The sequence below is a fragment of the Watersipora subatra genome, chromosome 2, assembly GCF_963576615.1.
Source record: "Watersipora subatra chromosome 2, tzWatSuba1.1, whole genome shotgun sequence".
Classification (NCBI taxonomy): Eukaryota; Metazoa; Bryozoa; class Gymnolaemata; order Cheilostomatida; family Watersiporidae; genus Watersipora; species Watersipora subatra.
The window spans coordinates 58,520,276-58,542,824 of record NC_088709.1 but is presented as its reverse complement, the minus strand read 5'-3'; the positions used below and the strand labels follow the sequence as shown (position 1 = coordinate 58,542,824).

Below are 22,549 nucleotides of genomic sequence, written 5' to 3'. Positions count from 1 at the left end.
CAAAAACAAATTGTTACATTGAATAACGTCTTTTCTTTGCTAGTATCTGGCTCTGTGGCGCAATGGATAGCGCGTCGGACTTCTAATGGTTAGATGTTATTCGGAGGTTGTGGGTTCGAGTCCCACCAGAGTCAATAGGTTGTTTTATTTTTATAAAAATGTCAATGCAAATATTACCTCTATTGGTTGTAATTTCACAGTTGGAAGTTAATTAATACAAAAACAAATTGTTACATTGAATAACGTCTTTTCTTTGCTAGTATCTGGCTCTGTGGCGCAATGGATAGTGCGTCGGGTTTCTAATGGTTAGATGTTATTCGGAGGTTGTGGGTACGAGTCCCACCAGAGTCAATAGGTTGTTTTATTTTTATAAAAATATTAATGCTATTATCACCCCTATTGGTTGTAATTTCACAGTTGTAAGTCAATTAATACGAAAACAAAATGTTACATTTAATAACGTCTTTTCTTTGCTAGTATCTGGCTCTGTGGCGCAATGGATAGCGCGTCGGACTTCTAATGGTTAGATGTTATTCGGAGGTTGTGGGTTCGAGTCCCACCAGAGTCAGTAGGTTGTTTTATTTTTATAAGAATATCAATGCTATTATCATCTCTATTGGTTGTAATTTCACAGTTGGAAGTTAATTAATACAAAAACAAAATGTTACATTGAATAACGTCTCTTCTTTGCTAGTATCTGGTTCTGTGGTGCAATGGATAGCGCGGCGGACTTGTAATAGTTAAATGTTAATCGGAGGTTGTTGGTTCGAGTCCCACCAGAGTCACTATTTTCTGTTTTATTTGTGTAAAATTATCAATGCTATTATTATAACGTGTTTGAGTTTATAGTTACTAACTAGCTAAAGGCTGACCAACAGGATTTTCAACGTTACCCTTCGGACAGTAGTTTGGGGGCCTTGTTTTGTCAACAAGCAGGTAACTAAAAGTGGCGCCTGCATGACTCTTATATTTATATTGCGTATGGCTAAAAAGCAAAACAATAGCACATGCATAGCACCAGTAAAAGCAATACCATAAAGTCTGTGACTACGCTCGTGGACAGACAACTACAAAATGTAACAATAATCACCTCTATTGGTGGTATTTTCACAGTTAGAAGTCAATTAATACAAAATCAAAATGTTACATTGAATAACGTCTTTACTGTGCTAATTTCTGGCTCCGTGGTGCAATGGATAGCGCGTCGAACTTTAATGGTTTGATGTTATTCGGAGGTTGTGGGTTCGAGTCCCACCAGAGTCAATAGGTTGTTTTATTTTTGTAAAAATATCAATGCTATTATCACCTCTAATTTCACAGTTGGAAGTTAATTAATACAAAAACAAAATGTTACATTGAATAACATCTTTTCTTTGCTAGTATCTGGCTCTGTGGTGCAATGGATAGCGCGTCGGACTTCTAATGGTTAGATGTTATTCTGAGGTTGTGGGTTCGAGTCCCACCAGAGTCAATAGGTTGTTTTATTTTTATAAGAGTGTCAATGCTATTATCACCTCTATTGGTTGTAATTTCACAGTTGCAAGTTAATTAATACAAAAACAAATTGTTACATTGAATAACGTCTTTTCTTTGCTAGCATCTGGTTCTGTGGCGCAATGGATAGCGCGTCGGACTTCTAATGGTTAGATGTTATTCGGAGGTTGTGGGTTCGAGTCCCACCAGAGTCAATAGGTTGTTTTATTTTTGTAAAAATGTCAATGCTATTATCACCTCTATTGGTTGTAATTTCACAGTTGGAAATTAATACAAAAACAAATTGTTACATTGAATAACGTCATTTCTTCGCTAGTATCTGGCTCTGTGGCGCAATGGATAGCGCGTCGGACTTCTAATGGTTAGATGTTATTCGGAGGTTGTGGGTTCGAGTCCCACCAGAGTCAATAGGTTGTTTTATTTTTGTAAAAATATCAATGCTATTATCACCTCTATTGGTTGTAATTTCACAGTTGGAAGTTAATTAATACAAAAACAAAATGTTACATTGAATAACGTCTTTTCTTCGCTAGTATCTGGCTCTGTGGCGCAATGGATAGTGCGTCAGACTTCTATTGGCTAGATGTTATTCGGAGGTTGTGGGTTCGAGTCCCACCAGAGTCAATAGGTTGTTTTATTTTTGTAAAAATATCAATGCTATTATCACCTCTATTGGTTGTAATTTCACAGTTGGAAGTTAATTAATACAAAAACAAATTGTTACATTGAATAACGTCTTTTCTTTGCTAGTATCTGGCTCTGTGGCGCAATGGATAGCGCGTCGGACTTCTAATGGTTAGATGTTATTCGGAGGTTGTGGGTTCGAGTCCCACCAGAGTCAATAGGTTGTTTTATTTTTGTAAAAATATCAATGCTATTATCACCTCTATTGGTTGTAATTTCACAGTTGGAAGTTAATTAATACAAAAACAAATTGTTACATTGAATAACGTCTTTTCATCGCTAGTATCTGGCTCTGTGGCGCAATGGATAGCGCGTCGGACTTCTAATGGTTAGATGTTATTCGGAGGTTGTGGGTTCGAGTCCCACCAGAGTCAATAGGTTGTTTTATTTTTATAAGAGTGTCAATGCTATTATCACCTCTATTGGTTGTAATTTCACAGTTGGAAGTTAATACAAAAACAAATTGTTACATTGAATAATGTCTTTTCTTTGCTAGCATCTGGCTCTGTGGTGCAATGGATAGCGCGTCGGACTTCTAATGGTTAGATGTTATTCGGAGGTTGTGGGTTCGAGTCCCACCAGAGTCAATAGCTTGTTTTATTTTTGTAAAAATATCAATGCTATTATCACCTCTATTGGTTGTAATTTCACAGTTGGAAGGTAATACAAAAACAAATTGTTACATTGAATAACGTCTTTTCTTTGCTAGCATCTGGCTCTGTGGCGCAATGGATAGCGCGTCGGACTTCTAATGGTTAGATGTTATTCGGAGGTTGTGGGTTCGAGTCCCACCAGAGTCAATAGGTTGTTTTATTTTTGTAAAAATATCAATGCTATTATCACCTCTATTGGTTGTAATTTCACAGTTGGAAATTAATACAAAAACAAATTGTTACATTGAATAACGTCTTTTCTTTGCTAGTATCTGGCTCTGTGGCGCAATGGATAGCGCGTCGGACTTCTAATGGTTAGATGTTATTCGGAGGTTGTGGGTTCGAGTCCCACCAGAGTCAATAGGTTGTTTTATTTTTATAAGAATATCAATGCTATTATCACCTCTATTGGTTGTAATTTCACAGTTGGAAGTTAATTAATACAAAAACAAATTGTTACATTGAATAACGTCTTTTCTTTGCTAGCATCTGGCTCTGTGGTGCAATGGATAGCGCGTCGGACTTCTAATGGTTAGATGTCATTCGGAGGTTGTGGGTTCGAGTCCCACCAAAGTCAATAGGTTGTTTTATTTTTGTAAAAATATCAATGCTATTATCACCTCTATTGGTTGTAATTTTACAGTTGGAAGTTAATTAATACAAAAACAAATTGTTACATTGAATAACGTCTTTTCTTTGCTAGTATCTGGCTCTGTGGCGCAATGGATAGCGCGTCGGACTTCTAATGGTTAGATGTTATTCGGAGGTTGTGGGTTCGAGTCCCACCAGAGTCAATAGGTTGTTTTATTTTTATAAAAATGTCAATGCAAATATTACCTCTATTGGTTGTAATTTCACAGTTGGAAGTTAATTAATACAAAAACAAATTGTTACATTGAATAACGTCTTTTCTTTGCTAGTATCTGGCTCTGTGGCGCAATGGATAGTGCGTCGGGTTTCTAATGGTTAGATGTTATTCGGAGGTTGTGGGTACGAGTCCCACCAGAGTCAATAGGTTGTTTTATTTTTATAAAAATATTAATGCTATTATCACCCCTATTGGTTGTAATTTCACAGTTGTAAGTCAATTAATACGAAAACAAAATGTTACATTTAATAATGTTTTTTCTTTGCTAGTATCTGGCTCTGTGGCGCAATGGATAGCGCGTCGGACTTCTAATGGTTAGATGTTATTCGGAGGTTGTGGGTTCGAGTCCCACCAGAGTCAGTAGGTTGTTTTATTTTTATAAGAATATCAATGCTATTATCATCTCTATTGGTTGTAATTTCACAGTTGGAAGTTAATTAATACAAAAACAAAATGTTACATTGAATAACGTCTCTTCTTTGCTAGTATCTGGTTCTGTGGTGCAATGGATAGCGCGGCGGACTTGTAATAGTTAAATGTTAATCGGAGGTTGTTGGTTCGAGTCCCACCAGAGTCACTATTTTCTGTTTTATTTGTGTAAAATTATCAATGCTATTATTATAACGTGTTTGAGTTTATAGTTACTAACTAGCTAAAGGCTGACCAACAGGATTTTCAACGTTACCCTTCGGACAGTAGTTTGGGGGCCTTGTTTTGTCAACAAGCAGGTAACTAAAAGTGGCGCCTGCATGACTCTTATATTTATATTGCGTATGGCTAAAAAGCAAAACAATAGCACATGCATAGCACCAGTAAAAGCAATACCATAAAGTCTGTGACTACGCTCGTGGACAGACAACTACAAAATGTAACAATAATCACCTCTATTGGTGGTATTTTCACAGTTAGAAGTCAATTAATACAAAATCAAAATGTTACATTGAATAACGTCTTTACTGTGCTAATTTCTGGCTCTGTGGTGCAATGGATAGCGCGTCGAACTTTAATGGTTTGATGTTATTCGGAGGTTGTGGGTTCGAGTCCCACCAGAGTCAATAGATTGTTTTATTTTTATAAGAATATTAATGCAAATATCACCTCTATTGGTTGTAATTTCACAGTTGTAAGTCAATTAATACAAAAACAAAATGTTACATTGAATAACGTCTTTTCTTTGCTAGTATCTGGCTCTGTGGCGCAATGGATAGCGCATCGGACTTCTATTGGTTAGATGTTATTCGGAGGTTGTTTGTTTGAGTCCCACTAGAGTCAAAATCTTTTCATTTCTTGGAGTCTTTACTTCACTGGTAGCTCTGTTAGTGGGCCGAAATGGCGCAAACCTTCATCAATTAAAAGATTAGGTGGCAGCATATTAAAATGGCATCTTCGTTGAGCATAATCTGTGTCTGACTTCTCCTTTTTTTAATTTAAAGGGTTTTGCACCTCTTCCTCCACCGAAACTGCCAGAAACCATACAACTTCACGGCACCAGTCAAGAGGGAGATTTACCAGGAAGCAGAAGTGAGTGGTCTGGATTTTTCCCATCGGTAAAACAACGGAAAGCATCTTTTAAGGAGCTCGATGATGTCACAACATCTTCTCCAACAGAAAATAGGTCGACTGAGAAGACAATTTTATCTCCTCAGAACGTCACCCGTTCTTCAATAAAGAAGTCTCAAGCGCCAGCCCCTCCATTCGGGTCTTCACCAGAATCTGCGAAGAAAAAGACCGTAAAAAAAGTTATCAAACGAACTGTCACCAGGACAACCAGTACATCTCCAGTTTCATCAGTCGATTCCGACGAGCCGCCCGCTGATGGTGGCGACTATGTTAAAGTCTCCGGCAAGTGGGTGCGGGTAACTAAAACACGACAAAGTGATTCGCCAATTTCGCAAAGAGATGCACCATCTGAAGATGTTTCGCTACCTATTTCGGATTTGTCAGCAGGTGAGTAGGGGAACATTGCTGAAAAGTCTAATGATGAACTTGATACAAAATTTTAGTAGATCCTATCAGAAAGTATCGGTATTTTTCTATCATTTTCAAAAAAATTGATGTTTGAGTTGATCTGACTGCCAGGACGTTTCAACGTTTCAATATTGAAGTCAATAAACTTGCTTGCAATTAAAACGCTCAGATCAATCACAAGTGCGATTATGATGTCTATAGTTGCTCAGAGACCAATAAAATAGAGACGAGTAACGCTGCAACTCGAATGCAATAGCCGATGTCAACTATAGCAACGATATCAACTAGTGTTGTAATTTTTCCTGTATTTTACTTTTAACCGCTTTATTCGTAATAAAGTTTTAGCAAATTTTGTGTAAGTCCATCTTTAATTGCAAGTTAAAGGTTAAAAGTCGCATCCGCTCAGCGCGTGCGACATGATTTCAGGATTAGCATACATGGTGTATACGTGGTGTCCACTAGTGCTGGGCACGGGTAATAAAACTCATTGAACTCGTGGGTTTATCTTCTCTCGAGTCTCGGGTAATAGAAACTTTTAGTATTTCGATTTTGCAGATTCACGTTTTGACTTGCGAGTTCGGGTTTCGGTACACGAATCCGTCTAGTAGGGTGGACAAAAGCTCAGTCTATTTCGCCCTGCACAATGAGAAATGTTTAACAACACGTTAACGTTGCGAGCACGAATATCGGTTGATGGAAAATAATAAATAAATTGAATAAAATTAAAATTATAATTGCATTGTTAGTTTTAAGATGTCCGATGTTTGAAAATTTTAGGCATGAAACCTGTATCAACAACCCGATACCCGTAAAACCTGTTGGCCAAGAAGTAGTCGCGCCCAGCACTACTGTACACCATGTGCAGCTAGTGTAGACCCTTGTTGACGACAATTACTCAGCATTTTTGCTGCATTTATTAGGCTGTTGGGTTGAACTTCTATAGCTACATGTGGTTAGGATTGTTGGCCTGCCATCGTTGTAGCAAGTCATAATGTAAAGCTACAGACGAGTTAGTTAGCACTATGCTTGACTTAGCGGTTGCGTTAAACATTCTTTTAAAAGAAAGATGGCCAAAGAGAAAAGAATATGGCTGTGTACAACCAACCGGCAGATGCCGTAAATAGTCGTAAATTCGAAGGGACGATTGACATTTGACCTTAGATGCATTGTAATAGTATCAGCCGCGATATAAAATATGCGCTCCGCTGTAGCTAAAAGCGCAACAGGCTAATATAAAAAACGCGGAGTTGTCTGACAATTTCTTCGTAGCATGTAAACTCGTCAGCTGCGAACAATTGGGAGTTGTGCGACCACTTCTGCGTATCATGTAAATACGCCTCCTCATTCCTACAATCAAAACCACCACTTCGAAGCTCAAAAAATCGTAGCGTGTAACACTAGCCAATCTGAACATACCGCATTAGCATTACGTAACTACAATTTGTTTTCTTCACATGTAAAAGACGCTCATTATTTATTTTGCCAAGTTAGTTTATGCAAAGGGCGAGTCCGAACATGGTATTTCAATTTTAGTTTAGATCAGAAAAGGGAGAGTTTGAAAATTAAAAATTTTCTCGAAACTTTTTTTATAACCATCTAGTTATATTGTCTAAAGTGACTTAACCTTTATTACCTTGATAAAAATGAAACGCAAAATTTGACTCAGAAGTGAAAAATCAAATTTTAGTTCCACACCATAATTCTGGAAACAGATTCTGCTAAAATTCTAAATATTTTAGCATTTTATTTACAGTGTGCAATACTGTTTTATTAAGCTATGCCCTGCAACTGCTATGCCATAATAATAAATTATGGTAATATTTGTTTTTAATAACATTATTAATGATATTATTAATTTGATTAATGCTTTAGTTTCTATAACAAATCATAACCTTTATTACTTACTTAAATATTATACATAATATTATAATATATAATATTATACATAATATTATAATATATATAATATAATATTATACATGATATTATTGCCATATTGTTATAACGCGATTGCTATGACCTTGATGGTACTGCCTTTTGAAGGTCGTGAGAAGTTTTAAAAAGGTAACTCATAACACCTGCTATGTAGAGTTAGCCTGCCTTCACTAACTTCCCCCTTTTCAAGCTTCCCTTTTGCTATGCTAGTTGACCTTTTCTAACCGTAGAAACCCAACTAAACCCTTGATATGAAGTGGCTTTTTTATCGCGACAATATCAGGAATCTTGTTAGATTTGCAGATTACCAGTTTGCCTATAACTAGTGCCTCGAAAAAACCTGTGCCTTTTTGTGTTGTGAAAGATATTATAGCGCAGTTGCGTCCAACCTATAGCCCGCACTCTGCATCTGGCTCATGGCATTACATCTTGTGGCTCACTCTTACGTAGTTTATTGTAACCACTTATTATAGTTGTCACATAATATTAAAATAACTTGAAAAGGAGATGAGGTAGCGTAATGTCACTACAGAGTTTCCCTCCCCTTAATATTTTCCAGAACCCAGACAAAAATCTTTTTAATGACTTTATCTCTCTCCTGCTAATAGTTCCTCTTACATTCACCCGCTATGCCATTTTTCACTACGGACCTCTTAAGTAGAGACGCCTGTGATGAAGCCTCGTCAAAATTGAAGTGTACATTAAAGACACCCAGTTGTTCGTGTAGAGCTAGAGCTAGCCATGTTAGAGCTCGGGTTTATATTGCAAATAGTTGCCTTAAATTCTTGTTTTTGCATGCATTTTGGCCCGCATGATTTATCCAAATGTCAAGGATAGCCGCTGTCTAAGAATAAGTTGGACTCCTCTCTTATAGTGCAACTGAACATCATTTTAGAATAAAATTTTTTAGCTACTTTGTATTAGCTGGTTGGAATTTCAGAACTGATTGTGATGTACAATAACGATGCTCTTCTATGCAGACCATTTAGTGGTGCGAGTGCCATAACACCGAAAAATATTTATCCTGGAAGAAAATATGTTATAAGCATTCGTTAGTCCGGGTGTAACCATATATTTGGAGTTATCCTCTCTATGCCACTTCTAGTGATATGTTACTAATCCAGTAATGAATTACTATATCGATGAGCAATGAATGAATACAAAAACCCAGTTTTATCCTAAATTGAATGGATTTATTGTAAGGCAAGTGTTCTGTTATCATAGTTAAACAGCTTTATGAAAAATCTCAGTTCGCTGCTTTCATCTCGATGCATCGGCTCATTCATGATTAAAAGCACTGATTACGCATGGCGCGTGCTCTCATCAGCTTTGAAAGCACATGATTCGGTTTTAATGTTGTGTACCACAGTCAAGGTCAAAGCTCCCAGGATTCTCCTATAATTGTGAGGTGTAAGTCTACCCCATTGTGTACTCTTGATGTAGGAAGTTGTGTACTCTTAATGCCGAAAAAATGGTGTACTCTTGATGTCTAGGGAGTTGTGCACTCTTGATGTCTAAGGAGCTGTGTACTCTTTATGTCTAGAAATCCGAAAATACCCAATGTGGCATATATAATTAAGTGTATTCATTTTCATTTGCTATGCTATTGTAAAAAGATATTAACATATACAGGTATCAATATTCATATATTATATGTAGATATACGTTGTTATATATTAGGGGTATTTTTCAATTTTGATGAAAGATTTTGCCTAAAACATTCTAAGTTAAACAAGTCACACCGACTTGTTATTAAAATTTTAAAAATATAATCTGTTGAAGTATCATATTCTGAATGAAATCTATAAAATCTTCTGAAATATAATAAATTGAACTTGCTGCGTAATGAGCATAGAAAATGCTATAGAAAATAGTTGGAGATGCAGGCCATTGTCGTGCTTATGTAAGACAAATGCCCTGTGGCTGTAGTTTTATAGTGACCTTGACACTAGTCAATACCAAAAATAAACTTGAAAGTTCAAGAATATTTTGTATTAAAAAATAGTGCCTTTTCTTGTAAACTACAAAATTATTAGCCAATAAACACATTAAGGGCAAATCGGTAAAAGGTCAAACTTTAAGCTGGTACAGTCTTATTTTATGAAAAGCCCATTCTAAGTAATTTAATTTTTAATCGTTTGCCATAAATCATGGCAAACATCAAAATACGAGTTTAATAGCATGCTGTCGATTGGTATGATTTCGAGCTGATTGGTATGATTTCGAGCCGAATGGCATGAGCTCGAAAAACAGTTCGTCATCCAGGAAGTTATGATTGATTGGCTGCGGTCTAAACTGTATTTGCTGTTTTCTCCTTGTGTTGCTAGCTACACAGTATATCTATTGTTATTAGGTGTTATTTAATTTGTTTTAGGAATGGTTTCCAGTCGTCAAAGTTCAAGGCCATTGAGCATTCTCAAAAGACAGCTTGCTGGTCCAGCTACAGATGTGTAGTTATTCACGTTTACATAAATATATAGCCTCTTAACATCATTTTATAAACATGTTGGTAAAGTTAATGCAATGAAATGTGGACAATGAAAAATGGTTGAAGAGAAAATAGATTTTATATTCGCTTTTCTAATCCAGAGTATATATTTTTAGATTTTTGCACTAACAGTTTTACACGGCAGCTGGTTACACTCTATAACATTTTCATCATATTTTTGCTACATATTTTACTGTTTTCTCACACTCGCATCAGCAATTATATCAACATAATATCAATACAACACAAATCATCTTTCTATCAGTTTCAAGACAAAGAAAGACTCATACATTGATTCAAAAGCAGTTCAACAATTCATAATCAAAAAGCAAATACAATTTTCGCACTGTTGCTCATCGCTGCGTAGGAAGGCAGCGAGTCAGCACAATCAAATCTGCTTATGCTGTTAAACTTCTCACCAAATTCCGAGAATAAAAATTTTAAAAATTTGATAAATTATATTTTCCAACCAATAAATGTAACTCTGTAAAGTTGTCAATTGTTTGGCAGTTCAGGGTGAGTTATTCGTCTATACATGGAGGAATCAATTTAAAGCCAATGTATTCAGGTCTTAGAGATTGACTTTTAGAACAGTTGTGGAAGAATTTTTGCTGCGTGGACAGATTAAAATATTCGGTAAGAATGTCTGTCTGCGGATGACTGACTGGCACTGATACTGTTGTAAGCTTGTGGCTCTCTCAACAATTAGCCATATCTTGGTAAGCTGATACCGTATCTTGGTGTTGCTAACAATGATGCATGAATTAATTTTGAGGTACCTTGCTTGCTAAAAAAGCAAACAACTTTTACAATAGGAAAATGGCGAAATATGGACTAGGTGGCTTTGTAAAATCGTATTTTAGATTACCTGCATGAGCTGGTAAACTCACAAAATATCAACGGCTCATTGAACATTTTACTTTATAAGCAAAAGGTCTAAATTCTCAAAAACCTGCTCATCAAGTTAGAAAGCTCTAACGTATGGAACTAGGAATCATGCCAACCTTGGAATGTCAGCACAACGCGCCAACATTTTTTCGTGATGCATTCATTATTGGTGTTATTTTTGTAATATTTCAGCCTGTAGTATGTTTGGTACTGAATTTGTTTAATTAATGTTTTGTTGACTAGCCCTTGTTCATTCTTAGTTGTGCAAAGAAATAAGGCTATGGAAAATCTTACTGTTTCTAATACTAGTTGAAAACATACATAATCAGTAAGAGACGGTAAAATAATCTAACCAATGAGATGCGAGTAGCACAAAAACTTTTTAAATAAACAGGAAGCCCAGACGTTTCACTATCTTCTATTAGTCCCCAAGGGCTAGTCTGAGATGTTATAAAATGCACCCTTTTAACTGATTTACATGTTAAGAAAAAAACTATCCCTTATCACTTCATCACCACAGACTAATTGCCCCCTTTTGTGGCTCAATCACGACTCCTACTTAGAGCAGGGATTTTATCCTCTTACCAATACTTAGATGCCATTTTACTGCTGCATGCAGTGGATAGCAACATCCACGTCAAAGTGTTGCCCCTATCCACTGCACCAAGCTAAAAAACCATGCCTTTTTTATGAAAACCTTCTAGAGTGTCTGGCCACCAAAAACACTCTAAAACAAACTTTTTTTCATCCAGCCCTTTGAGATGAAAGTTGAGACTGAAACTCCAGGAACAGGAATATGCTGGAACTGGTGTCGACACCAGGAGAAGTGTGTGAACAATCTCTCAAGGATCAATATGTCTGCTAGGCTTACTGCAAACAGAGGTTGTGTTGTTTAGAAAAGCTTTGTTGATGCCGAGTTAAATGTTTCATGTCCGAGTCAACCGGAATGATCTCGAGTCGATTGGCAGGAGTTCAAACAGCAAGGCTTACTCATTCAGAAAGTTATAATTGTTTGGCTTTGGTTTAAACTGTAAGCCTACTTGCTGAATTCTCCTCACATTGTTAGGGACACAACATATCCATTGCTTTGAAGCACTACAGATGTTATACAAAGGAATATGTTTGTCATCAAAGTTCAAGGCCATTGAGCATTCTCAAAAGACAACTCGTGTTCCACAAGTCAATAACAGGCAAACATTTACATTTATTCTGGTTTTGGTTCTCTTAGTTCAAGGAGAAAATTATAACAATTATGACAAGCATATTTCAATTGTATAAATAAAACGGCGTGTCAATATACCTTCATATCTGTCTCAGTGTTGCTAAGGTGATGCGGCATTACTGAGTGATGCTATGAAGTATATAGCTGCTTTTTAATGCAAATCTGACTATTGTGTTTAGGAAGGCCATGCAATCATGAAGGTTCAACACCCTTTTTAAGATACTCATCTACCATCAACAACACCACCAACAGAGGTTAGGGTTGTGAATACAATACTTTTTTGCATATATTCATTGAGCATATATACCCTAGGACACTTATGTATTCGTGTCATTTAACCTTCGCGTTTTCGCGGAGTCATCCTATCGCGAAAAATTCATGAGCGAAACTAAACTATCATAACGAATGAGCGAAAACGCAAAATTAAATAGCTTTGTTCATTGATAGTTCAAGAAACAAATGGCAGCAAGCGATCAAATTGCATTATCGATCTCGCCCACAAATTTCTACCTGCGGTTCACAAATACAAACTAGTCCCAAAATGAAAAAAATTTTGTTACCAGTGAACTAGACCTGAAGAATCTAAAAAATTTTGTTCCACTGCATTTATTTTCACATCATTATATTTTCGCACTCATCAGAGCCACGAAATTAAGTTGCAGCGAAATGTTACTATGTATGCTACTCACGAAACTAAATCCTAGCGAAAAATAAGTGTTCTAGGGTAAAAGCATCATAGCATCAAACCAGTGCAGGCGATCTGCAGACTAACTTTATGTTTTGAACTACGCTATCCATCTAACTAACTGAAAATGTCAGCATGACAAGGCATGTTTTGTGAATCCTGACCAATCGTACAACATTAGATAATTACAGAGGCAGCACAACTTGTTGATTCATCATGACATAAATATTAAAGAGAAATTACATTCCTCTGTTTGTCAGAGATTATGGCAGTCTATGCATGAACTTGAAAGTGCTTTTGTAGCAACAACAACACAGACACAATTTCATAATAGTTATTTTGAAATTTTGATAGCAATTTAGAATTAGAGCACTGAGAGGTCTGTCACGGGGGGGGGGGGGGGGAGGGGGTGTCCGACTAGCCGTTATAAAATTTATCTATAATAACTTTAAATATGAACTTGCACAATTGTGGTAGATTTTATCAGAGAGTATCAGTATTTTTCTACAATTTGCAGTTGCTTTTGATGTTTGAGGTGTAATGACTGCCAGGAGGTTTCAAGATTAAAATCGACACAACATCTGCACGGTTGAAACTTTCAGATAAAGTGAAAGTGTGATTATGATGTCTATAGTTGCACCGACAAAATAGAGATGCGCAAGGCTGCCACTTGAACTCAATAACTGATAGCAATTAGTGATGTCATTTCGCGCCATATTTTTCTTCTGAGCATTTTAACCACAATTAAGTTTTGATTTTATTTTAATCTTAATCTAGGAATTAATCTCAATCTATTTATCTTAATATTATTATTTTAATCTATTTTAATCTTGAAACATTCAGGCACTCTGATTACCTCAAAAATCTAAACAATTGCAGATGATATAAAAATAAAATATAAAAATAAAATATAAAATATATATATATATATATATATAAGATATAAAATATAAAAATACTGATACTTTTGGATAAAATCTTTTAAAATTTGGTGCAAGTTTGTTTTAAGGTCGGCTAAAGGTCGGCTATTATAGACTTAAGTAAAGTAACATTATTGTTGTTATAAATTAATTTATAGTCTCTCACCTTAAGGAAAGGTAAAACATAGGTCATTTTTCAGATGTGAGAGTTGGTAGAGAATTTACTCAACTCTATCCCTCAAACCATCATCAAATATGAAAAATAAAAACCACTGACACTTGAGAAGTTTATCATGGCCTAAAAGCTTTCAATGTGTGCTGTTGTCTGGCAACAACTATTATTATACAACTGCAGTTACACAATTGAAAATATTGCAAATACAGTTTTAAGACTTTCAATTGAATCTAGAAAGATGTTCTAGCGAACAAAATCTGTGAAAGGAGCCCCCTCTCCTTTCGCAGAGCAACATGAAAGGAGAGGTATATGAAAGAAACTGCTCCCATGGGGTGGGTAGCAGTTATTGCTCGCCACCCCATGGAAGCAATAACTCTAAAGAGATACCTAATTCTGATGGTACCATTGCTTATACTGTAACATCGAGCTCATTGAGGCCCACAGGGTATTGACAACTAATTGTAACGACTAGGGAGCTATTTGTTTTACTGGTGTTGGCACTACCCTGAGAGGGTCTTCCGGGTTCACCCTGCTGCAATCTCCCAGACGCAGATCTCCTTTTTCCTTGTTTACTGCTGATGATCCTCCCCACAAGTTCGTTTGCCAGAGAATACACTTTCACAAGAGCGACAGGTCAGTTTCCTCACGTGGCATCTCTCATATAGCCGCAATTCCGCCAGCGAGGCAAAGCTACACAGACAGAAGTTTGTTTTTGAGCTTTTAGGAGCTTGTAAGCACATTTTCACATATTTTGCGCCTACAGCACAACAGAGTAAGACATGGTGAATCTTTTGATATCAAATAACTGTAATGTGAATTTTTTTGCAAGTCGACCTTCAACAAATTTATTCCTACTTTTGCTTGTTATTAAAATCATTTATGTTTATGAGTATCTGCCGTAGTATTATAATTATATGTTACAGCTAGTTACTAGCTGTTAAAGTTCTTTCATGGAGTTTTTTTTTGTTTGCATATTTTCTTGAGACAAATTTTGTATTTAATATACAGTGAAACTCGGATAAATCGCCCTCGAATATATTGAACACATGGTTAACTTAAATGGATTTGCTTGGTCCGTCCCCACGCAATGATAAATGGCTTTAGATAACTCGACCGAAACTCCGTTAACTCAAACAGTTTTTTTGCCAAACGGCTACCGAGACGGTTGTTACTATCGCTTTAGAATATCACTTTATTCCAAGCCATAAAGATAAACATCGACTTTTAGTAGTTCTTAGGCCTCGTTATTACCAACATCGGCAAATATTTTCATTAACGACTTTTCTAAAGGTTTGCAAAAATCAAATTTTACTAAACATCCACTTAGCGATAAGCCCTCCGAATGCAAAAAAGCGAGGTAAAATTTGGATAACTTTAAAGTAAAATCGGCAAAATTGATAATGGGTTTTTAATAGTAAAGCAGTTTTGTAATAACTGACTTACTGCAAAATTGATCTTAGTTAAAACGCTCGGTAGAAAAATACGTATGTATTTTTTCTGAGCATTTTAACCGCGATCAAGTTTTGCCAATTTTAATCTGAGAACGTCCTGGCAGTCACATCACCTAAAGCAACAAACAAATCTCAAGTGATAGAAAAATATCTATACTTTCTGATTAAAAATATTTAAAACTTCACACGAGAGACCCTTTAACTTGCAACAAGCAATCTATGCTTTTGATTTATATATAGTTTGCATATGTGCATGTATCTACTGATAAATACGTGCACTTATGACTGTCCTGATAACTTGAACGCTCTAATAACTCGAACACTTTTGCTCGGTCCCTTGAAGTTTGAGTTATCCGTGTTTCATTGTACTGTGTTTTCATGTCTTTTTATTTCTTGAGAATTCTCAAAAAATTATATGTTATTTTTCACAGGTTTTTGCTAGCGTCTAGCTCATTGTACTATTATGGCTAGTTGTCAGTTTATAGTATTTGTATTGCTGCAAATGCAAAGTCTTAAAAAGTCAGCAGTTGACAAAGCGATGTGATTGGTCAGTTCGCAAAAATACTTTCAAGCTCTGCTCCCCCCTCCTTTATCTTGTGCAATATAAATACTGCTGCAATATTTTAGGCAGGTCAGCTTGTGTTTTGCTCCTGAAAGGTTGATTAAATTCCAAAACTGAATAAACTTTTTGATAAATTTTACAAATAAACAATGACTTATGTTCAACCTTTTTGCAAGCAGTGACATTTTTGACCAAAAAAGATGCTGCGTTTTTGTTTTAACATGTGATTCTAAACCATAACGCAGTGTTATAATTTCTCCAGTTAGCATTTATAGATGTTATGCAGCCTTGTCTTCTAACAGTATAAAAAACATGTTGATCAGTGCATCAAGATCAATGTTACAATATTCGTAGGGTGTCGGTATTAATGTTCCATTATGCATCATATTTTTGCATATGGTATCTTTATTAAACGACAACGTTATCATTGCTTCCATAGGAGCAGTAAGAGTATTGCTGGATTTATACAAACATGTAGGAATACTCTTCAGTTAATTGAGATACTAGACATATTAGGTTTATTTCGAGCAAATGAAAAAGAACACTCATAATACTAAAAGTTTTGAGTTGACCTTTGAAGTTACATAAACGAATACATTGTTAAAACTAGTTCCTTGGCCAGAGATTTTGCAGCGACAACCCTTCTCTAAATGGCTCGAGTCCAAAATGATTTGTAAGAATTCGCTCAGATGTTAGCAATGGCAGCTCGGCCCATCCCATGTCGACACCGTTTTCGTTCCAAGCAGCAAATGTGTCACTGGAGATGTACATATCGGCATCATGAAATGGTTTAAGGCTTTCCCAGTGTAGCTGGTTGCTGTCTACTCCACACTTCGGATAATATGAAGATGCACCATCACTTTCTGTTCCCCAGAACATTCTTATTGCGCAGACGGGCTCTTCCTCTAAATCGGGACAACCTAATAAGACAGAAGATTCTACAGGAAACAACCGGTTTAAAAGTACTTAAATTTATGTAGCTTGAACATTTGAAACAGATAGAGCTGAAAGCCTTTTTGGAACATTAACTCTTTCATAGAAATTACGGTTCCTTTTGATTTTTTCTGCTCAACTACAAGGACAAGTCCATCATTGAATGAGGATGCGCAATGACTAACGCAAAAGAATTTTCGTGCCTAGTTCAGATATACAGAACATTTTTTGTAGAGTATCTAATAACACCTTCACTCTGAATGATTTTAAAGCCTGCTCAGCATCTATGGCAGCATTCTGAGGTACCAGCAGGTTTCACAAATATGAAGGTATAGATGGCATCACTTTTATTACTTTATGATTAATATAACAAACATAGTTTTATGGCTAAAACTTCCCTCAACTTTTCTGACCTACCAAACAGAGCAATTATAATTTAGGCTTAACTATTCTATTAGCAACAAATGCAAAGAGTTTATCACTTCATACACTATGTGTAAATGGCACAATTAGTCTGAAAATATAAACGAAAATCTATAAACTTGAAGTTATCTCCCTTACATCTTGCATGATTTGCAGGATAACTGAACTATCAACTTAAAGTTTAATTGGTGAATATGAAAAAAAGTGTTAGCATTCACCAAGCGCAGCCGTTTAGCAGGTTTTATCAAACAGCCCTGTTTGATAAAAGAGACACAGCTTTCTCGCCGTCTTTTTCCTTTAGTCATTCTTATCAGCATTCAGGTTGGTAGAAATAAAACAGGCAATAAACAGGATAAAAAAGGTAATAGAAAACATCAATAAAATCTTTTAACTGTTTAAATGTTACCTTAAAATACCACACTGATACCATATATCCTAGTACGCCCTCGAAGATCCATGCGAATAATTCTTAGCTTTGTATTGACATTATTTTCATTTGCAGCACTTCAAATGTGTAAGTTCACCTTTAACCCTTTGTTGTTAAAGTCAAATAGTAGATTTATCAGTGCTTTTAACCTTATTCACAATGAGAGAGAGTTCCATACAGCGACAGTGTAGCCACACATGAGATCGCTAGCGCTAAAGCGCTGTGCTGGGCCAACAAACAGACCATGTTTCTGTAGGGTGCTATAGTAGAGCAAACAAAATCTATATACACGCAGAAAGAGGATGCACTGCACATGTATTTTACTTCTAAACAACAACACTAAATTACGACATAGTCTTGTAAAGATGTGTCGCTATTAGTGCTGCACGATAAAACGATATTGCATGATAGGTGTCCATTTTATGGGACGATATCATTTGGGGGCGGTTTTTACGTCGATTCTGTAATCGGGTATATCCACATTTTCGATATCATGTCAAGACGATAAGTATCTGTGTTTAATTGACAGAAACAACATCGATTATTGCCGGCTTTCGTGACTCAATATCGGCACAGCACTAGTTCCTGAAAACTTATTTAGAAGCCCGCGAATTTCCTTTATCTTTGAGAATCCTCTAGAAACGGACCGGCTAGAAAGAACGAGTGTCTTAAAGTTAGAGAGAAAAGACAACTCCTAATTTTTGTATTTGGCAATTTTTGTATTTTGTGTGTGAAATGGCACGATAATCTATATCAAGAGAGCATAACTCCAAGGGTTCGATACTGAACGATATCGATAGCTCACATGCCAATATATCATTTTGGCATGTGGTGTAATATTGCGTAACACTAAGCTATGTATGGAAACTTAACAAACATAAAATAAAGCTTACCCAAAACCTGTTTTAGCTGAGAGTGAACTTGCTCAACAAGTCGTTTGCTAGGCACGAGGTAGTCTGGAACCTTCCCTGTCACGTTCTGAAATCTCTCATTGGCCTCCATATCAAGGTTGTGAAACAGTTCAAGGTTGTCATAAGCTAACGATGCAACAATCGTCGCAAAACCATCCGATTTGCCGGCATCTCCAAAAGCGACGCAGAGCTGAATAGGCCAATCAGTTCCTGTATGGCCCTCAAAAACTCCGCCTTCTTCCCACCACGCCCGTGAATAGGTAAGAAACATTTTAAAACTTGGAACCATGCCAATTTTGTTTAGCATACTTTTTAATTTAGCCTGCCGGTCAGCTTGTCCCTCTAGCACTATATTCTCAAGGCCAGTGTGGCTGCAAGCATAGACTACCTTTTTACATGAATAAATGTCCTTATCTCTTCCAGACTTGACCGTAAATACTCCAGAATGGTTAGCTATAGAGCTCACCTTATTGCCGCATTTTATCTCTACATTTGCACACTTACTAAAAGAGTCGACAAGTGAATTAATGATTTTTTCGAAACCCCTGTCTACAAGTTCGACACTCTTCCAGTTTTTGGCGAGATTAGTGAGGAAAGCATCAACCACAGACACGGGCCATTTTCCTGGAGGAAAGAGCGGACGAGCTAGGTTTAAAAGTTCGACGTTGTTAGACTGAAGTAGGTATTGGTCGATGCTGATATCCTGCGCAAGGCACCCGCTGACCGGCTCAATTGATTTTGCGAAGTTTCCATCATCGCTAACTTTGAGATCAAATCCTTTACTGCAAGCGCCAAAGTCTAGCTGAAAAACGGCCGAAGCAAGCGGCAAGTCTTCTTCAGAAATCGAAAACATTTGTCTCAGTTCATCAACATTGTTCAAATATTTGTTACGGAAAAAGTATTTGAACTTGTTTTTCTTGTGACCTCCTTGAATTGATGTTGTAGTTTTCACACCCAACTCTTGGACCAGGGAGTCAAGTATAGGGTGACAGTTTGGACTGTACCTGCAAAAGACAAATGAAACAAGAAACAACATACTCAAGATTATAGAAATTTTGTAAAAGTTTTATTCCAATTTGTATTTGGTTGTGTTAAACGGGCACTTTAGTGATTGTATCAGCTGCCTAAAAGGCGGAAAGATGACGCTGTAAATACAACCTTCTTATTATCACTGTCTACATTGTGTGAATTTGAAGTTGTGTGCTCGCTGAGTTACCATTCGATAAGTGCTTCAATATACATGTGCATGTTGTGGATTATTGCGGCTGCTTTTTTAAAAAAGATAAATAATTCTACGCCAGAGGTCAAAGCAGCGCACGCCTGTGTCGCTTGCTAAATTAGGAATGACTGAATTGTGGAAAATGTTTGAAATGGTGTAGCTGTTTAGTTTTAGTATTGAATTGTTATAAAAGTCTTGAGCAATTCATTAAGTGTAGCGAAATGTTCAGATGTATTAGAACTACTACAAATATGAAACAGAGAGTAGTGCTTGACGGTAATACAGAAAGTTACTATAGAACTAAAGCACCTGTGTTTGGTTAAACTACGTGTCAGTATGTAGATCAGTTACTCCCAAGGTCATGTGACATCTACTAATTGCGGTGGACTCTCGCCATACAATTTTAATTCATTCCAGCGTTGGCATCGTAATGTGGAAATTTCATATAGAGTTGTATAAAAATTAATAACCCATAGTGAATATCTAATGCGAACACCCCCTGGTAAAAATTATCAAAGTTTTATACACCTACGGTGCATATTACAAATTAGTAAAAAAATAGCTTGTTAGCTTTATTAACTATAGTTACCTTTAGTGTATTTAGTGATTATGATCTGCAGTAAAATGTACCTTTACAATGCACTTTACAATTACAGTACGTACCGTAGGGAGTTCTTACCTTCAAGACGTACGTGTAACATAAACGTTTAATTAAACTTGAAATTAAACTTAAATGAATTTAGCTTACTAAACTACTTGAAGCTAAATTTTAGAAAACTTCAACTTCAGCATCAGCTAAAATTTGATCATCAATCATCTGGTTCCGGTTTCGTCCTCACAATAATTAATAAAGAGTAACGTTGAGCTGAGCAAGATCGAGCATCGTTGTTATAATGATTTTGGCGAATAGCATGTCAACATATTTGTTATTCCGACGTGTTCAGCACACTGGCTGCCAAACTTGAAATTCGAGAAAAATTTTTGTTGAGATCGTATGGCGAAAAATATTTCGTATGAAAAGGGCAGAAAATCCTCGCGTTCTACATGTTCATTGTAGGGTGAACAAATTGTATAACAGAGTCATCGTAATCTGATGGCAGATTGTATAGCCAGCACAATTATTTCAACAGTAGCTTGTCTGCCATTTTCTTGAGTATTATTTGCAAGTGCCGTTTCAATCTTTCACGTGGAACATTATCAAAACGTGAAACATTCGATAAAATTTGCGAATACTAAAACTAGCCTCATTTGCGGGTCTTTTCATTTCCATTTTGTGGTTGATGTGCAGATTAACCGTTGTCATGGAAACATAGTGTATGAAGTTACAAACTCTGTACATTTATTGCTACTAGAATAATTAAACCTAAATTGTAATTCCTCTGTTTGGTAGATCAGAAAAATTGAGGAAATTTTATCATCAAACTATGTTTGTTATATTAACTAAAATGAGATAAAAGTGATGTCATGTAGCTTCATATGTAACTGTAGAAGCTGTTCGTACCTAATAAGGCTGCCATGAACGTTGAACCTGCTCTAAAATCACTCAGAATGGAGATGCTATCAAATGCTTTTTAAAGATTATTGTATATAACTGAACTATGCACTGAAATTCTCTCGAAAAAACTTGAAAAGTTGCATAAAATTTAGAATGGATTCTTCTGCAAACATGTGGTGGTTATATGCCTGTTATTAATATAATAAACTTATAATCTACAGCAATAAGACCATGCAAGGAATGTCATAACATTTGCTGCAGGAGCTATTAAATTTCTGGGTGTTTGCGAAAAGCTAAACAGAAATGAAATGCTTGGCATTTTTGAATGAAAATTCATACAGTAAGCCCAGCAAGCTAGTCATAGATTTTTAAACCAAACTGCATAAAGGATAAAGATAAAGTTTACGGTATAGATAGCTGATGAGCTGTTAAATCAATTACTCTATTAGTGTGAAAGCATTTCTTACCTCATAGCTCCCAGATCAGCATTAAATCCTCCAGGCATCTCACAAGTCAAAAAGCGGCCACCCAACCTGTCGGTTGCCTCAAGCACTAAGATCTTGAGCTTGGTAGTGTTTCCTAGCCTCCATGCTGTATAGAGGCCCGAAATGCCTCCTCCGATAATAACGACATCGTAGTCTGCTGCCATGCTTGTGCTCAAGTGTGCATATTCTAGTATCTACTAGGATCTCTGCTCACAAGCAAACTAAACTTGACAAGCATCTGACGATGTCTTGTATAACAGCCAGCATGCCAAGAGGTCAATAAATATAATGTGATTGTCATCAGTTAGAGGTCAGAGGTCAATGTGTGCCTGCTCTAACAAATGTAAGCTGCTAATACATGTAGGTTTGCTGGATCATGATGACATTTGAAATTTATTTAGGCTGTATGAAACAAATGGCCAAAAGTATGCTGATTGTTATGACTAATGTTTTCCAAGTCATGCAATTGAGCAAAAAGTGGCAGAAATTGTTTTTCTAAAGTTAGTAGGCGTGATATGTTATTTTTAAATTACGTCAGTCATATCAGTCAAACAATAATATATATATCTATATATTTATATAAATATATATATATACATATATGTATATATATATGTATATATATATATGTATATATATATATATATATATAATTATATATAT

General features: G+C 36.2%; 2 protein-coding genes and 14 non-coding genes across 16 annotated transcripts in view; 15 read left to right on the top strand and 1 right to left on the bottom strand.

The window, feature by feature from the left end:
• LOC137388383 (uncharacterized) overlaps window positions 1–10,329 on the top strand; it is a 95,040-nt gene extending 84,711 nt beyond the window's left edge. The window contains exons 24-25 of the mRNA XM_068074868.1: window positions 5,133–5,646; window positions 9,977–10,329. Of these exons, the coding sequence (XP_067930969.1) occupies window positions 5,133–5,646; window positions 9,977–10,056 (594 nt within the window). The 3' untranslated portion in view covers window positions 10,057–10,329. The remainder of the gene's footprint in view (window positions 1–5,132; window positions 5,647–9,976) is intronic.
• On the top strand, window positions 49–134 carry Trnar-ucu (transfer RNA arginine (anticodon UCU)). Its single transcript is given in 2 exon segments — window positions 49–85; window positions 99–134. It is a non-coding gene; the product is annotated as a tRNA-Arg (tRNA).
• Window positions 483–568, top strand: Trnar-ucu (transfer RNA arginine (anticodon UCU)). Its single transcript is given in 2 exon segments — window positions 483–519; window positions 533–568. It is a non-coding gene; the product is annotated as a tRNA-Arg (tRNA).
• Window positions 1,386–1,471, top strand: Trnar-ucu (transfer RNA arginine (anticodon UCU)). The gene is given in 2 exon segments: window positions 1,386–1,422; window positions 1,436–1,471. It is a non-coding gene; the product is annotated as a tRNA-Arg (tRNA).
• On the top strand, window positions 1,603–1,688 carry Trnar-ucu (transfer RNA arginine (anticodon UCU)). The gene is given in 2 exon segments: window positions 1,603–1,639; window positions 1,653–1,688. It is a non-coding gene; the product is annotated as a tRNA-Arg (tRNA).
• Trnar-ucu (transfer RNA arginine (anticodon UCU)) lies at window positions 1,816–1,901 on the top strand. Its single transcript is given in 2 exon segments — window positions 1,816–1,852; window positions 1,866–1,901. It is a non-coding gene; the product is annotated as a tRNA-Arg (tRNA).
• Trnar-ucu (transfer RNA arginine (anticodon UCU)) lies at window positions 2,033–2,118 on the top strand. The gene is given in 2 exon segments: window positions 2,033–2,069; window positions 2,083–2,118. It is a non-coding gene; the product is annotated as a tRNA-Arg (tRNA).
• Trnar-ucu (transfer RNA arginine (anticodon UCU)) lies at window positions 2,250–2,335 on the top strand. The gene is given in 2 exon segments: window positions 2,250–2,286; window positions 2,300–2,335. It is a non-coding gene; the product is annotated as a tRNA-Arg (tRNA).
• On the top strand, window positions 2,467–2,552 carry Trnar-ucu (transfer RNA arginine (anticodon UCU)). Its single transcript is given in 2 exon segments — window positions 2,467–2,503; window positions 2,517–2,552. It is a non-coding gene; the product is annotated as a tRNA-Arg (tRNA).
• Window positions 2,680–2,765, top strand: Trnar-ucu (transfer RNA arginine (anticodon UCU)). The gene is given in 2 exon segments: window positions 2,680–2,716; window positions 2,730–2,765. It is a non-coding gene; the product is annotated as a tRNA-Arg (tRNA).
• On the top strand, window positions 2,893–2,978 carry Trnar-ucu (transfer RNA arginine (anticodon UCU)). The gene is given in 2 exon segments: window positions 2,893–2,929; window positions 2,943–2,978. It is a non-coding gene; the product is annotated as a tRNA-Arg (tRNA).
• Trnar-ucu (transfer RNA arginine (anticodon UCU)) lies at window positions 3,106–3,191 on the top strand. Its single transcript is given in 2 exon segments — window positions 3,106–3,142; window positions 3,156–3,191. It is a non-coding gene; the product is annotated as a tRNA-Arg (tRNA).
• Trnar-ucu (transfer RNA arginine (anticodon UCU)) lies at window positions 3,323–3,408 on the top strand. The gene is given in 2 exon segments: window positions 3,323–3,359; window positions 3,373–3,408. It is a non-coding gene; the product is annotated as a tRNA-Arg (tRNA).
• Trnar-ucu (transfer RNA arginine (anticodon UCU)) lies at window positions 3,540–3,625 on the top strand. Its single transcript is given in 2 exon segments — window positions 3,540–3,576; window positions 3,590–3,625. It is a non-coding gene; the product is annotated as a tRNA-Arg (tRNA).
• Window positions 3,974–4,059, top strand: Trnar-ucu (transfer RNA arginine (anticodon UCU)). Its single transcript is given in 2 exon segments — window positions 3,974–4,010; window positions 4,024–4,059. It is a non-coding gene; the product is annotated as a tRNA-Arg (tRNA).
• A 6,030-nt stretch (window positions 10,330–16,359) lies between the features above and the next one.
• Window positions 16,360–22,089, bottom strand: LOC137387484 (achacin-like). Its single transcript, XM_068073917.1, has 3 exons — window positions 21,869–22,089; window positions 18,670–19,691; window positions 16,360–16,913 (listed from the first exon to the last, which is right to left on the bottom strand). Exons 1-3 carry the CDS (start codon window positions 22,048–22,050, stop codon window positions 16,600–16,602), a joined length of 1,518 nt encoding a protein of 505 aa, XP_067930018.1. The 5' UTR covers window positions 22,051–22,089; the 3' UTR covers window positions 16,360–16,599.
• Between the last annotated feature and the right edge of the window lie 460 nt (window positions 22,090–22,549).